Source organism: Arachis duranensis, chromosome 2 (genome assembly GCF_000817695.3).
Source record: "Arachis duranensis cultivar V14167 chromosome 2, aradu.V14167.gnm2.J7QH, whole genome shotgun sequence".
Classification (NCBI taxonomy): Eukaryota; Viridiplantae; Streptophyta; class Magnoliopsida; order Fabales; family Fabaceae; genus Arachis; species Arachis duranensis.
In genome coordinates, this window is record NC_029773.3 from 14652872 (window position 1) to 14670425 (window position 17554).

At 33.3% G+C, this 17554-nt stretch overlaps 1 protein-coding gene, 1 long non-coding RNA gene and 2 pseudogenes across 2 annotated transcripts; all 4 read right to left on the reverse strand.

The window, feature by feature from the left end:
- Positions 1–586: 586 nt before the first annotated feature.
- On the reverse strand, positions 587–4458 carry LOC107473707 (uncharacterized). Its single transcript, XM_052257751.1, has 9 exons — positions 4323–4458; positions 3629–3736; positions 2828–3046; positions 2490–2734; positions 2184–2390; positions 2017–2109; positions 1826–1927; positions 997–1287; positions 587–811 (listed from the first exon to the last, which is right to left on the reverse strand). The coding sequence occupies exons 1-9, from the start codon at positions 4456–4458 to the stop codon at positions 725–727; spliced, it is 1488 nt and encodes a 495-aa protein (XP_052113711.1). The 3' UTR covers positions 587–724.
- A 1090-nt stretch (positions 4459–5548) lies between these two features.
- LOC127743889 (uncharacterized) lies at positions 5549–7221 on the reverse strand. The gene is made up of 5 exons (XR_008005198.1): positions 7177–7221; positions 6965–7005; positions 6217–6279; positions 6027–6092; positions 5549–5592 (listed from the first exon to the last, which is right to left on the reverse strand). It is a non-coding gene; the product is annotated as an uncharacterized LOC127743889 (long non-coding RNA).
- Positions 7222–12544: 5323 nt separating this feature from the next.
- LOC127744906 (phytochromobilin:ferredoxin oxidoreductase, chloroplastic-like) lies at positions 12545–15308 on the reverse strand (annotated as a pseudogene).
- Positions 15309–15316: 8 nt separating this feature from the next.
- Positions 15317–17554, reverse strand: part of LOC107473717 (D-glycerate 3-kinase, chloroplastic-like) — a 14789-nt pseudogene continuing 12551 nt past the window's right edge.

The window sequence follows — 17554 nt, forward strand, 5'->3', positions numbered from 1 at the left end:
TTACCTGATAAGTCACTACAACAAAACAGTATTTTGACGACGGTTTTTTTTAATGCTTGGTGACGGTTTTAACTGTCACTAAATAGTTTTACGACGGTTTAAAAAAGCGTCACAGATTTGAGCGTCGCCAGCTGGCATAGTGACGGTTTTGGACCACCGTTGGTAAGGAGTGTCGCTAAATTGTTTGTGACGGTTTTTAAAGTATAAAACTGTCACTAATTTATAACACTTGTAAAAGTATTTTTTATACTGTATTTCGCGACGTTTTGAAACCGTCGTTAAATTACTAAATCATGTGACAGTTTTCAGGCATATTTAGTGACTATTTAAACCGTCACTATGTTACTAGTTCTTATGACAGTTTTTAGGCATATTTAGTGACTATTTAAGCCGTCACAATATTTTTAGTGACATTTTTTCGATTTAAAACCGTTACTAAGTTATTTATTCCTGTGACAGTTTTTTCCTGTATTTAGTGACTATTTTAAAATGTCATAATCTCTCTAACATCAAAATTTCTATTATCAAAAGTTGAATTCTCCATAAATGACTGTTTTTCAACAAATCCAAATTCAATCCCCCAAGTTTTACAAAAATAGCAACAATGTATTTCAAAAGTTGAATTCTACAAGTTTTAATTACATAGTAATAATCCATATGTAAATTCAAAAAATTCCTACTTAATCCAAACTTGTAAACCTAACAATTCAATCATAAAACTCCTTTAAACGTTGGATGGCCTATGTTGTTGAGGTTCATGACTGGCAGAAGAATATGGTCTTGTATGTGTCGGTGATTCAAAATCTGCAACCTACAATTGAAAATAAAAAAATATATATTTTAGGAAATATTTTAGAAAGATACTTAACAAATCAACAAGTGTTATACAAGAGGCTATGATTACAAATTAAACTACAATCATTTTAGAAGTTGTTAATGATGAAAATTAAGTACGCAAGTCTATAAAATTAAGTATAACATATGTCTTTATCTTACCTCAGTAGGAAAACCGGGTGGCAATTGACCCTTTTGATAATTCACAAGAAAATTTACTTGTTCCTGTAGCAATTGTACTTGTAACTTCAAGTTTTGATATTCAGTTCTTGATGGTCCACTAGTTGTAGTAGATTGCATAGACTCTCTTAAGCGGGATAAGGATCCAATCATTTGAGATGGACGAACACCAAATCCCATACCTCTAACATAGCTTGAATTCTCTTTGCCAAATACTTTAACATATGCTTCATTTTCAGAAGCACCCTCACCAATTTCCTTTTGTAAGTCTTCCTGAAGTGATTCATAGATAAATAATAATGTGACATATGCAATATTAGTCCAATAGAATTTATCAATCATTTTGCAAAGAAGTACTACGAGTTTATTAAGTAACAGGAGTACTACTATGTTTGGTAGGGTTAGTTTCAACTTTAATTGTCTAAAGTGGATACATAAAAATTTCAGTAGCAATAATGCTATATAATGTTCTTTCTTTGCATGGACTAAATTCCGAACCACAATGTTGAACATATCAATCAAATTCAACCAAACTAGTCCATAAACTCAACATACACACAAAAATAATCCGAATCCAAAATAAATGATAATAATAATCTCCCTCTCTTCCATCTATACCATTAATCATTATACATAACTGACCCCAAGATAAACCCAAGTTTAGAAAAGTTAACAAAAGTGAAACCAATATTAATTAGTTCCTTTGATTAAGGACATATGCAGCAAGTAATTAAACCCCATCCCCACCCCACTCTATCTAACTATGTTCATATCATTGTGGGAATAAATATAGATTAGAATTTTATCTTACATTCTTTTGTTGTGCTTCTTCATTGACAAATGTTCCATCTTTTTTCTTGTGAGTGATAGAAAACATTTCTCCTCTGCTAAATTGTCGCCCAGTTTTAACTTCCTAATATTATTATAAGATTGGTCAAATTAAAATATAACTAACACAAAAAATTAATAAAACAAAAATACTAAGAAAGTAAACAAATGTACAAGTTCATGGCGTTTCCTAGCAAGTGTTTTTGAGCCAAGAGTGTGAGGAATTTTTAATTGTTGCCGATTTATAGCATTCTTTTCACACAATTCCTGCACATTAACAAACATAAAAGTTAATGGATCTTAAACACAAATAAAAACTAACAAATAACAAATGTGTTTACCTGAGTTTTTGGACTCAATCTATATTCCAAAAATGCAGCCCAATGGTCTTTGGGAATTCCAATTGGATTCAAATTAACATTTGCATCCCAACCAAGTTCCGATTTATAATGCTCATTGAATAGCTTGCATCTATTATTCTTCCACTTATTTCCAAGATTTGACAAGATATACTTTTTGTGTTCATCATCATTAACAACAAATATTTTCTTCAAAAAAAACATAAATATGTAGTTAGTATACAAAACTTAAGGTAAACACAACAAATAATATTTTTCAAAACAAAAATATAATAAAAAATAGCATACCTTAATAGTATTCTCAAAAACAGCATCTTTGTATTGTAGTGGAACCTTATGCCATGTTTTGTACATTATAGGAAAATTATTAAAATTACTTGCAATGAGCCCCAAAACACCTCCCAAGAGTCCACCGGATTCTCCAATTGGCTGACCACTTCCATTCCATTCTATAAGAACTCGTTTCCTACTATGATGAAGGGAAAATGCATCTTTTACCTTAAGATGCATACTCTTTTCAACCCCTTGTTCATCTAAAAAGAAAATAAAAGAGCTATTATTTAAGACAGCTAGTAATTGAAAACAGATTATTTGAACTAGTAAATTAATAAAAAAAAATAACATACCTACAACAATGACAAACCATGTGGTGTTCCACTTCTTTCTAGAAATAGCAACTCCATTTACCTCTTCATTATTAAGAAAATCAGCATCTGATAGGCTATGACTATGAACTTCATTTTGAATGGATGAACTTTGAGCTATATGTTCTTGTTGACTCGTGCCTTTAGAAGATGTTGACCTAGAATGACTTGGAAGATGTCTTTTTTCTCGTGCCAAGATAACTTCAAAGTAAAAGAATTAGAAACTTCACAATATTTTTATCATAGTATGCTAAAAGAGGAGATAGTTACCATTTTCATCATTTGAGAGATAAACATTTTCTTTAGCATATACAACATTCGGTTCAATACGTTCATCTTCTTCCTCTTCAAATTGTACAAGCCTTCTCCTTTTAATACCTGGAATAATATAAAAAAAATAAAAATAATAATATTAGGGGATGACTTTTAACTTGTTTGATGTATTGTACTCTTATTTTCGTGGATGTTTCTTGCCTTAATCTTCTCCAACAGTTGGGACTGAACTTCTTTTCAGTCATCAAGTTATGTTAAACTGATTTTTGTGTAAGAAAATGCAAGAAACATTGTTACAATAATAAAAACGGCAAATCTCTTACAATCATTTTGAATGGATGAACTTTGAGCTATATGTTCTTGTTGACTCGTGCCTTTAGAAGATGTTGACCTAGAATAACTTGAAAGATGTCTTTTTTCTCGTGCAAAGATAACTTCAAAGTAAAAAAATTAGAAACCTAATTAAAGGAATTAAAAACTTCATAGTATGCTAAAAGAGGAGATAGTTACCATTTTCATCATTTGAGAGATGAATATTTTCTCCAGCATATACAACATTCGGTTCAATATGTTCATCTTCTTCCTCTTCAAATTGTACAAGCCTTCTCCTTTTAATACCTGCAATAATATAAAAAAAAAATAAGAAAAACAATATTAGGGGATGGCACTTTAAGAATTGGGTAAAATTGAAAATTGAGATATGATCATTTCCTCTTGCATTAGGGGATGACACTAGTCTAGCATTTTCAACATCTTTGAGGGATTTTTTAGGACTTTGATACTTCTTTATTAGCCTTCTTCTCTTCATACCTGTAAAAACATAAAAGAAATAAGAGAAAACTATATTACTTAAATAAAAAAAAACAATCATGTATAAGTTCACACTTTAAGAATTTGGTAAAATTGAAAATTGAGATATGATCATTTCCTCTTGTATTAGGAGATGACACTAATTTATCATCTTCAACATCTTTGAGAGATTTTTTAGGACTTTGATACTTCTTTATTGACCTTTTTCTCTTCATACCTGTAAAAACATAGTAAAAAATATAATTAAAGAGTTCCATGTTAATTACATTTAAGAAATACTCTTAAAAACTAATAAGAAATTACATTTAAGTTCCACACAACCAATTCCAACTTAGTCCCCTTCAAATTAATCATGTCATGGCCCTCACGTATGGTACTGGAGCTGGGTAACTACAGTGCAAACCCAAATATAGCCCAAAAGACAGAAAATACAGGAACAGTGCAAGGCCAAATAGGGTAACTGGAGCTGGGTTCTGGAAAGCCACAGGGACTGACAGGCCTATATACTCCTCAGAGGGTTCAAAGTCCATTGGACTCAAGAAATCTTTGGTCTTCTACAAGATCGATCTCACACTTTCTAGCTAACTTCAATTTCAACATGCAGGACTCTTAGGCAATCTGCAGAATATTCAAGAAAACAAATGCTATAGCTCAAAGAGCACTCTCTCACTCTTGGGTTTCTACCTTATCTGAAACACCAACCACCACTACTAATGATACAGATCACATATTCCAGTTTCGTTCATCCAACATGCCAACACTGATGGCAAAGAAAACTAGCTTCATGACCCAGCTTTGCACTAACTACACTAGTGACACACAAATCCAAACTGATGAAGTGGGGTGGAAGAATGTACATGCAAACTGATAAACTGATAACTATAATAACTCTTGGCAAGCAGCTTGCTCCACAAAACCAGAGCAACAATTCAATGTAGATGCATCACTATGGTCAACAAGTTGGTTAACTAAACAAGTTTCCTTCACCTAAAATTTTTGCATCACTGAATACAGTTTTAAAAAAAAAGAAAGAAAAAGAATGAGAGAGATATAGAGTTAGTACTGACGGTTTAAAAATTAAGAGTATAAGTGTCATAATGTTGATTAATAGAGACCCTTAAAATAGCTGTCACAAATCAAGTAATCGCTGTTACAAATTCTTTCTTTTGACAATATACAATAAATAAATAACTAAATAAATAAACAAAACCTGGTGTGAAGTGTTACTCTGTTACACAATCGAAGTGAGTTGGAAAGTGGCATCTACTTTGGTTCAATGGGAAAAGAATGTAGATTTCATGACGCAGACATAAACATTAACAAATCATGAATTATATGCATGCAAGTACAAAAAGGAACACTACTACACTGCTTCCAAATTGTTCCTTCTTTTAATCTTTTGGTCTGAGTCCCACATTGATATTTAATTTCATACACATGTATATTGGATCGGATCAATATATATACAAGAGAGAATTTAAATTTTTCAACACTTATTTAAGCAAATGAGTGTTATTATTATAAAAAACATGAACAGTATAAAAATGGCTTTGATGGAAGTAACAATAAGAATAACAGAAAAATTGATTAGTGGGAAAAAAAAATAAAGGAAGCAAGGATACCGCTTTTTGGTGCATTTTCTTGGAGGCTTGTGAATACTTTAACTGCAACATATATAAACATAAACATTAATTTGCTTGACAGTGCAATCAAAAGAATAGAAGCTGGCAGCATTTAGAAAAAGAAAGTAACAATAAACTACCAGATTTTATAAGGATGGACATAAGATAGAGAGATGAAATCTAAGACTAAAGTTCAGTTAATTAGCTTTTCCATTTCTAGTATAGCAATTTGCATAATTCAGGAAGATGACTAACCGATTCATGATGTCATCAAGGCACAAAAACATCAAAGAAATCAAGAGAAGAAATAATAAAGGGAGAATTCAAAGAAATCTAGTTGAAGCATTTCATCGAACATGTTAAGTGCAGAAAAAAGAAAGTGAATTCTATACTCTTAATACTGTTACATGCACACAAACAAAGTAAAACAAAGCACAATTGCATGATATATAAGTAAAATGGAGAAGAATTATGACCAGAACAATTCCAAGATTGTAAATTGCCCGATGGAAATCAAATTGTAACTGAATAGCTGCACGGAACTACATTGAAGAATATTGGAAAGTTAAAAAGTGGAAGAGAGAATAAGTTATATGCTAAAGGACATAGTAAATGTAAAGAACTGGTTTGCAAATTCTATCTGGTATCCTCCTATAAATTTTGTACCTTGTTGATAGCAGTTCTTACAATCTTTTGCTTTTCTCAAAATGGAACAATGGCACTAAGTTCCTAAATTGGAAAAAAAATACAAAGCACAAAGAAAATAAGTTAGAACTCCAATACAGAAAAAATATAATTCATATATCAAGATTGATAGCAATATCTTGTTTTGTTTAATTAAGTTCATTTTATCAAAGAAATAAAATGAGGAAAGCCTGGGTGATTATTTACTATAGAATAATAAATTTTAGCAACATAGTTACACAATCAGTGATATAATGTAAGGACTATTACTTAACAAAATAAAGAAATAGTAGAATAAGCTAATTATGAAATAAGACTCTGGTTTAATATATCTGGAGTGTGCTACATGTATGTACGGAAGAGACACAATTAGAAATGCAGCTAACGTACCCAGTACTTTTCCTTAATTAAAAATGCTCTTAATTAGTTTATATTGTGGAGCAAGCTGCTTGCCATCTTCGAAATCCATCTTCACAATATGCTTAATTAGTTTTTGAATGAACCACTTTATTGTATCCATGTATATCCTCTTTTGGTTTCTCTTAGTATTGGTTTGACTAATGCATCATGCATCATTGCCATGTAATTTGTCTTAGTTTTTTTCTTCATTTGCTATGTAATTTCCATTATGCCTTATCTTATTTTGTTTTCTAATTAAAAATCAAATGAAATTAGAGCAAGCAATCACATTGCATCCAATAAACACAGTTCACAGTGAAGAGTAACTCACCTCTCACCACAATGAGGATACTCAAAATCCGACAACAAAATCTGCACAAAAGTCAAAGGCAACAATGCATTATGCTTACATACCATAATCACAAATTCATGCTTCAAAAATTAATCATATAATTAAAGCACACAATAAATTCCTATTTAAAAAGGCAAAGAAAGAAATTATTGAAGCATTACCATAACTCCATAAGGATAAAGCACACATACCTTTCTGAAGTGAGGAATTAAGGTGAGTAAGAATCTTGTAATCCCCTGCGAAACACAACAGAAATGAAATTAAAATCACTCTAAAAGGGGATATTATTACAGTGGAGGAGTGCTACTTGTCAAAGAGAGAGCTTGAAGACTTGAAATAGAGAGAGATGACGAGGAGAGGTCTACCATATCAGTGCATCAATTTTACTATTATCTATCCTTCTAATTAGAAATGCATCAAATCAACCATAATTTTAGTTGAAACATTTCATCGAGCAGGTTGTGTGCAAGTAAAATCAAAATGAATTTTAAAACAGATAAAATTTAAAACTTCCAACAAAACAATCCTCCATATAATAAGATAGTGAACGGCGAACAGCGAACTCGAACCGCGCCGGTGAACGGCGAATGGCGAACTCGAACCGCGCCGGTGAGCAACGAATGGCGAACTCGAACCGCGATGGTGAACGGCGAACAGCGAACTCGAACCGCGCCGGTGAACGGCGAATGGCGAACTCGAACCGCGCCGGTGAACAACGAATGGCGAACTCGAACCGCGACGATGAAGGGTGAACGGCAAACTCGAACTGCGACGGTGAATGGCGAATGGCAAACTTGAACCGCGATGGCAAACGGGAACTGTAGCACGGTGAGGTTGTTAGTTTCTCTTCTCTTTCTCACTGTGAAAGTGTGAATATGCTTTTTGAAAAAATAGGATAAAAAAAAGGGTGAGACTGTGATTAGTGATTAGATCAGTGACAGTTAAAAAATTACATATATAAATGTCACTATATTAATAAATAGAGACCCTTAAAATAAAGGTCATAAATCAAGTGTAGCTATATGACTAATTTGGTGTAGTGGTTCTCCAATTGCATTACAACAATTCAACCTAAACCTTAACTTTATACCCTTGGTGAGATTGAAGCAATGGTTGTTTCTAATGAAGAACTATATTAGAAAGTCATAATCTCCTATAATAAATATTCAAATACACTAAATAATACTAATTGATCCTGATTATATTCTAACACTTGGCATTCAAACTTTCAAATAAAATGTTAATTATGTGGCAGAACAAAACATTCAGCCTTTGCAATGTTATTTTAGGTTCAATCAGAATTTTATGGACTATCTTCTTCTAATTTGTCATCTTCATCAAATCAAATGCTTTAGTAGAATCGCCCTTTACCTCCTCCTTCCTCTTTTCATCAATCAAACTCTTTCTTAGTAACGTTTTCTTCCGTTGTTGAGACATTCTATATCCTAATTAAAGGGCTAGTCATCATCTTATCAATGATGCCTCCAATATCATGAGTGAATTAGACTACACTGGACCTAACCAATTGTTCATTACCAATCGTACAAGTATCTCAATTTCACAATTTGAAAATTTTATCTTAACTAACCTTGCAACTAATACAAATTTCACTCTCAAGACTATTCTTTTCATACCACGTATTGCTAAAAATTTACTCAGTGTGGCAAAGTTTTATCTTGATAATAATGTTTTTCTTTTGAATTTCGCACTTTTTATTGTCTTGTTAAGTCACATGTGAACAAAGAGATTCTAGGTCAAAGACTATTTAGGAATGACTTTTATGCGTTTCATAACACTAGAAGAAAAATATTGAATACCGTCGAATTTAACGTTGGACATTAGCGGCAGGTTTACCGGTGGATTTGGCAATAAATTCGTTAGATAAAAAGGTTACCGTCGAAGTTGATATTCCGACAGTAAATTCACCAGTAATTATTAGAGGAAAAACAAGAAAAATTGGCGCTGAGATTACCATGAAATTTACCATCGGATTTATCTCTCGGTAAATCTCAATTAATGGAACGCTGTGTTTTGGTCATATGCAATGTATTACCATCGGATTTATCTATCAGTAAATCCGACGGTAAACCTGATCTAAATTCAAAATGTGCAGCCCTTTTCCTTCACTTTCGAGAACACCCTTCTCTCTTCCCCATTCTCCTTTCTCTTCTCTCTCTCCTGCAACATTCTTCGGTATCCCCTCCGGCCACCCTCTGCCAACGCTGTCCAGGTCCATTCTCCTCTAAAGTCTGTGTCAAGTTGCTTGGATCGTGTTTCGTTGCCTCAAACGAAGTTCCTCCATCTGTCTCCACTACCGTTGGAAGAGGTGTCGCTGCTGCTTCCTCTGTCGTTGGAGCTATGTCTCTCCTCCGTCGTCCAGGTAGGTTGCCCTCATCCCTCTCTTAATTCCACTATGTTTTCATTTTTTTAATAAAAAATCCTAACTCCTTTTTTGCCTTAACCCCTTTTTTGAACCACCATTTAGGTCCATTTCTGCCTCTAATTCTTCTGTCTCGGCTGTTTCAGTGCTCCATTCAAGTAAATTCTTCACTGCTTCTTCCACAATTATTATCATCCTACGACAGTTTTATAATTTGAATATCATTCATTGTAAAATGTTAAAGGATTTTGGACATCATTCTATTAAAAAGTACAAAGCACGACTTGTTGCAAAAAGATGCCACCAAGTTGAAGGCATTGATTTTTCACATATTTTAGTCCTATTATTAAACCATCTACTATTTGTATTATTCTTACCATTGCTCTTATTAAGGAATGGATTTTTAGGTAATTTGATTTTAGTGATGCCTTTTAGAATGACAATCTTTCTAAAATAGTGTTAATGCAAAAACCTTCTGGATTTGAGAACACTAACCCCAGTATTGTTTGCATGTTGAATAAGGCAATTTATAGCCTTAAACAAGCATCTTGTGCTTGGTATATGTCTATATGAAAAACACATTATATAAGTTTGATTTTCAAAATACCAAAAATTATCATTTCTTATTCACCCGATTCACCTCTTCTTTGACAATTTTCATTATGACCTATGCTGATGACATTGTCATTACGGAGAATCTTTGGGTGAAATAGAAAAGCCTATTTCTCAGCTTCATTTATTATTCTCCTTAAAAGGTCTTAGTTTATTATATTTTTTTCTAGGCTTGGAATTTAATTACTTGTCTTCTAACATACTTCACATATCTCAAAATTAAACAAGTATATCTTGGACTTACATAATCAGCAGGCTGGCATGAAAGATTCTAAGTTAGTTTCCACTTTTATGCTTTTTTATTTGAAACTTACTCACCTAGGCACTGATTTTTACAAAAATCTAACATTTTATCATTTTACCGTGGATGGTTTTCAATATGCTACATTAATTGATGGTGAAATTGCTTTTGCAGAAAATCAGGTGAGTCAATTATGCATAAACCTTTAACCACTCGCTGGATAGCTGTAAAACATATTCTTAAGTATTTGGCAGGTGTTGTCAATCATGGTCTTTATTTTACTCCTAGTTCTGATTTCTGATCATAGATTTTGCAGATGCAGATGAGACAGGTGACATCGATGATCGTCGCTCTACTAGTGGTTATTATGTTTATGTTGGTGATAATTCTATTTACTAGACCACACGCAAACAAAAAACTGTGAATGGTTTTTCCACTGAGGCAATATATTGATCATTAGCGTAAATTAATATAAAATATAATAAATACAAAGTTAAATTTATTTGATGGATGCAACCCCTCTTATGTCTTAATAAAATGGTTTAAGAATAAACCTATTTTTTTCTCAAAAGTCGATAATCGTAATTTTTATTTTCCTCACAGAATTAATGAACTAAGTGAATATCTACTAAACCCAATAATTGGTAATAGCGACTTCTGTCCTACCAAAATTGTTAATCGTGATTTGCTTCCTTCTTGTATTCAAGCAAATCATCTCATTATGTGAATTTAGCACATTTTTTAATTTGTTCGTTCCACATCTTAAAAATATTTAACATATTTTAGTATATATTTTTAACAGTGACAGATGCATGTAAAAAGCTGGACCTCGTCGGGCAAGTGTCTTTACTGGGAAGTAAACTCTTGAAAATACACCTAAATTATTTTGTTGTTAATAAAAAGATTTTTAAATTTTATTATTAATAAAAATATCTTTAAATTATTAAAAAACGTGACAAAAATATATATTTATAAAATAAAACGTTTTACGTTAATAAAAAAATAATGTAGCAAATATAGCTATGTGACAAGTGAAATTTTCATGTTAATAAATAAGTCATGTGACACTTTTTTATTAACGGAATAAGTTTTTTATCACAATTATGTATTTGTAATACGTTTTTATTGATAAATAAAATTTAAATGTATTAATAACGTCAAGATAATTTAAATGTGTTTTTTGTGATTTATCTTTACTAAAATTTAAAATTATTTTTAATAATATATAATAATAATATTTATGAATCTTATTATATTATTGAATTTGCTTTGATTATATTAAATATTATAAAAATTATTTTATTATTATATTGTTTATATTTTATTTCTACTGTTAAAATTTTTGTCACTAATTTTTAACATATATTATCACTACAATATTTTCAGGTTGAGGCAACATTTAAAAAGTGTTATCTAAAGGCTGACAAAAGGTTGCTTTTGATCTATGGCAACACTTTTGGACCTAAGGTAACGTTTTTGGGCGGCGTTGCATATGCAGCCGTTGCCTTAGATCAAGGCAACACTTTTTGGTTTCAAAAGCGTTGCTTTTGAGAGCAACAAAAGCAACATTTGGTAAGTGTTGCCTTTGGTTAAAAAACAACAACACTTCAAAGGTGTCTTTGAGACAACACTTTTGCAATGTTGTCTTTTCTCATATTTTGACCACTACTAAAAAATATTGCCTATTTGCAATAAAATTCAACCCTTTTATGTGTTGCTTATAAGTTTGAATTTGTAATACTTTAAAGTGTTGCCTATTAGTTTTGAATATACAACCCTTTAAAATATTGCCTTTTCTTTAGGATATGCAACCTATACAAGTGTTGTCTTTTCTTTTAGATATGCAACCTATACAAGTGTTGCTTTTTCTTTTGGATATGCAACCTATACAAGTGTTACTTTTTCTTTTGGATATGCAACTATACAAATGTTGTCTAATATTCAAAATATGCAACTAATAAAAGGGTTGCTTTTTTGATAAAAAATAATAAATTTTTTTGTTTATACATGTGTAATTATTTTAATTAATAAATAAATTTGTGCACAATAGAAAAAAATTATAAAAGAGACAAAATAACTAATAATAAAATTCTAATTAAAATAGATATTAAAAAGTTCAATTAGTATTTCAAATACATGTTCATCAATAATTCTCAACAAAATAATAAAATTCTTGTCTAACAATAATTGTCATAACAAAATAATAATTAATATTTATCAAAAAGATGTCAATATACTTGCATATTTTATATCCATGCTTGACTAGTCATAGATTTACCAAATACAAGCTGAAACTAATTAATATTTTGCGATTTCGGGTTGATCGCTAAACTTCAATGACAAGGTGATTTCCATCAATATAAGAGACATTAGTGGAAGAATGGTAACAGAGGTATCTGCAGGTGGCTTCTGTTAATACAGCATAGTAACATCTATGGTATCTACAGGAGGCTTCCCTATGGTATAATTCCTTCACCTAAAATACTCCAATGATGCCAATGGAGCAAAAATAACAAGACTCTAATAAGAAAATGAAAGAAAGCAGCAATAAGACGAAACTTGGTTCAAAAGATATTACCAAGGAATTCTCCTCTCTCGTCCCATGGGCGATTTTCAAAAGACTTCCCAATTATGCTGCCTTTATTATTCAGATCACCATCTTTCGAGCAGTAGTGCGGAAAATAATCGTTGAACGTTTTGCTGCCTAGTACGTCAACTCCATTAAAGAGAAAGCCTCTTAGCAAATCCTATGGGATAAAACAAGAATTAAGGATCCGTAGCACTAGGATGTAACAGAATAAGACTAACCTCAAATTTGGTCTACTGATGCAGCGAAAATTAGTGAATTAAAAATTATTAAAATGTGTACGTTGCAAGTATAGTTCTTAACTCACCAAAAATCCACTTATCAATTTAGAAATATGTCACAGAAATTCAAATTTTAAATACTGGGAGTATGAATCCCAGGTTGTCTCCCAACGAGTTGCAAAAAGGTATGCTATTTTATTAATCAGATATTTTCAAAAAGGTTTGAGTTGAATAACAGGAATTTAAATTGATGAATTTGAACAATGTAAATAAAAGCCTTGACTGGGAGTTGATTAGTTGGAATCCCTATTACATTTGGAATACTCTCAAGATTAATTGATAATTAAAAGTTATTCTGTTTTGTTATCCTTTACTAGGCAAAGGAAAGTCAAACAAGTTGGAATGCTACGTCTGTTCACAAATTGCAACCCACTTAATTAAAAGGGATTGGTGTTAGTGACTAGAAGGCAATCCAACAGTAACCCAATTACAATCCTTCTTTCAAGCCTTCCAACTCAATTGGTTCCTTTCAATCAACTCCCCATCAAGTTAGGGAACTACTCGCTCATTGTGAATGCAAAATTCATAACATATGAGAAGATTAGGGAACTACTTGCTCATTGTGAATGCAAAATTCATAACATATGAGAAGAATTTAAAGAAAGACATTGTAAATAGAAATTAAAAATAATCCAATTAAAATAAGAATAATCCTTATATTGAATAAATCCTAATAATATTCCAATGGTAAAATTAACAAGGCAAAGGACATGGAAGAGTAAAGCCAAGTAAAGAAAACGAACTAGAATGACGAAGTCTTGATGAGGTAATGACTCTTCTCAATATCCCAATGCAAAAGCAGTAGAAAAATAATATCCTAAGAGTACCAATTGTGTAGAGAGAAAACCTAGAAGAGGAGTAAAACTAGATCTAAAAACTTAAAACTGTGTAGAATGAATATTGTCCTCGTTTCTGCATGTTCTCTGGCTCTAGTCTGCTATTCTGGGCCGAGAACTGGGTCAAAACAGGGCCCAAAATTGCCCCCAGTGAAATCTGCAGATTATGCAGATCGCGCATGTCACGCGATCACGTCGTCCACGCGGACGCGTCATTTGCGTTTTTCCGTGCCACGCGTTCGCGTCGTCCACGCCTCCGCGTCACTTGTGCTTTTCCTTTCCGCGCGGTCGCGTGAGCCATGCGGCCGCATCACTGCGATTTCTCCTCTTCCGCGCGAACGCATGAGCCATGCGGCCGCGTCACTTCTCGCTGGTTGTCTCCTCAATTTCTTGTGTTCCTTCCATTTTTGCTAGCTTCCCTTCCAATCTCCAACTCATCCATGCCCTATAAAGCCTGAAACACTCAACACACAGATCACGGCATCGAATGGGATAAAGGAGAACTAAAATGCGTAATAAAAAGTCTCTAGGAAGTAGTTTTCAACCATGTAATAATTCCAGGAAGGAAATATAAATGCATGCTAAATTAATGAATAAGTGGGTAAGGATCATGATAAAACCACATAATTATACACAATATAAACCATAAAATAGTGGTTTATCATCTACCTTTGCAAGTGTTTTCTCAATCAGTTTCTTCAAAACACTCTGTCCAGGATCCTACTCACCAAATTTTTTAGTTAATAAGAATTAGACATGGACAATACTAAAACGCAAGTTCTTGTTAGGTTGGTTGCGCAATGTGTAACAGTTCAAAACGTGAACTAAAAAGCATCCATTTTATTGTTTGAAAGACAGTGGATGTTCCCATCATATACAAGCAAGACCATAATGTTTATCAAAATTGTGTAATTCTATTTCATAGGTGGGAAACTAGAAAGTGACTTCTCTCTGAATTATTGAAATCATAAACCATCATAACTATGACATCCATTTATATTCTTATGGAAAATCACCAGTCATTTAAAAAGTCAAAAACAAAATAGGCAAACTACCTTTTCTGCTCTCCACACCAGATATCTATGTTGAGCTTCGAGATTCTGGGAAATCTAGGATTCGTCAGTCTCTTTAACGAATTTGCTTACCAACTCCAACCATTCCTGCAAGAATAATATTCAAAGGTCAAGAATTAGAAAGCCTACTGAGATTACCCTTAGCAAAGCATGATTTATTAATGTACCATGCTGCTGGGATTACCTTGTAATAATCCTTGAATGCAGAATATAGAATTTCATAATTTTCTGGGCTTGAATTGAACTTTGTCCAAATGACAATTGGTGAAAAGAACTTTATAGATTCACTTGTGAGCTTTCCTCCCCATGGAAAACTAAATATGAACTTCTAGTTCTGACCTGAAGATCAACAGCCTTCACAACTTCCTTAGAAAGAGGCTTGAAGCCGAGCATCCAACCCTCAAATAACACAACCTAGACAGTCATTTGTGCACAATAATTGAAGTAATAAAAACTCGACATCTGTATTTGTTTCATGGCAGGGCTAACCCCAAAAATTTCATTATAATCTTAAGTTTAGTTCAGCCAGAAAACCATTTTTCTTTTTTTCCAAAGCTGGATATCACCAACCTTAGAGCCTTATAAAGAATTCATGTTAATCGACATCAGTAAGATTTGGTCTGTTTGCCTTTACTTCATCGGTTACAACGTGACATTAATCTGTCACGAAAAAAGAAAAAGAAAAGGGATTAAGAATTACAATAGATAATATGTTACCGTAAGGGGTCCTTCGACCTCTGGCCAAGTTGAAGGATCAGCACGGTCGCCTCTTCCGTTGAATGCAGACTGCAGAGGCAGAGAAATAAGCATCAGCAACAATGAAGCGAAAATGTATCAAAATAATGAAAATATGTCTAAGCTAAGGCCTTACTTTGTCATATCGAGGTGGCTTTATCTTCATACCTGAAAACTTCAAATGACAATGAATTATGAATAAAATACTTGAAGAAAAAATAAAAAAATAAACAACTAAATTTTGTCCAAACCTTCTCTTGTCAATTTGGACAGAGCTGTTAAGGTTTCAACAGACAAAGGAAGATCATGGCTTCCTGCATTTCCTCGGAACTGGAAAGTGGTGGACGAAATTGTGATACAAGAGTTCCAGGCACTGTTAGAGAAGCTCACAACTCCATTCAACTTAACCAGCAAGTGTACTGGGTCATCCAAGTAATACCTTACGTGAGTAAGGGTCGATCCCACAGAAATTGTTGGTATGAAGTAAGCTATGGTCACCTTGTAAATCTCAGTTAGGCAGATTAAATGGTTATGGGTTTCGAAAATTAATAATAAATAGAAAATAAAAAGGGATAGAAATACTTATGTAAATCAATAGTGGAAATTTCAGATAGGCGTATGGAGATGCTGTGCTCCTCTCGAATCTCTACTTTTTTATTACATTCATCCAATCCTTCCTACTCCTTTCCATGGCAAGCTGTATGTAGGGCATCACCATCATCAATGGCTACTTTTAATCCTCTCGGGAAAATGGTCCTATGCGCTGTCGCTGCACGGCTAATCGTCTGGAGGCATCACCCTTGTTGATAGCTACATCCCATCCTCTCAGTGAAAATGGTCCAAATGCTCTGTCACAGCACGGCTAATCATCTGTCGGTTCTCAATCAGGTTGGAGTAGAATCCATTGATTCTTTTGCGTTTGTCATCACGCCCAGTGATGAGCGGATAATTTATACGCTTTTTGGCATTGTTTTTAGTATGTTTTTAGTATGATATAGTTAGTTTTTAGTATATTTTTATTAGTTTTTAGTTAAAATTCACTTTTTTGGACTTTACTATGAGTTTGTGTGTTTTTCTGTGATTTCAGGTATTTTCTGGCTGAAATTGAGGGTCCTGAGCAAAAATCTGATTCAGAGACTGAAAAGGACTGCAGATGCTGTTGGATTCTGACCTCCCTGCACTCGAAGAGGATTTTCTGGAGCTATGGAAGCCCAATTAGCGCGCTCTCAACGCCATTGGAAAGTAGACATCCTGGGCTTTCCAGCAATGTATAATAGTCCATACTTTGCTCGAGATTTGATGGCCCAAACCGGCATGGCAAATCAGCCTCAGAATTTCCAGCGTTTAACGCTGGAACTGGCATAAAACTTGGAGTTAAACGCCCAAACTGGCATGAGAACTGGCGTTTAACTCCAGAAAACGTCTCTACACATAAAAGCTTCAATGCTCAGCCCAAGAACACACTAAGTGGACCCAGAAGTGGATTTTTACGTCATTTACTCATTTCTGTATACCCTAGGTTACTAGTTTACTATTAATAGGATCTTTTGACATTGTATCAGTACCTCATGACACTTTACACGTTTCTTTGTGTACCTTCCACAGCATGAGTCTCTAAACCCCATGGTTGGGGGTGAGAAGCTCTGCTGTGTCTTGATGGATTAATGCAATTACTACTGTTTCTCATTCAATCATGCTTGCTTCCATTCTAAGATATTACTTGTTCTCAACCCGGATGAATGTGATGATCCGTGACAATCATCATCATTCTCAACCATGAACGCGTGCTTGACAACCACCTCCGTTCTACCTTAGATTAAGTAG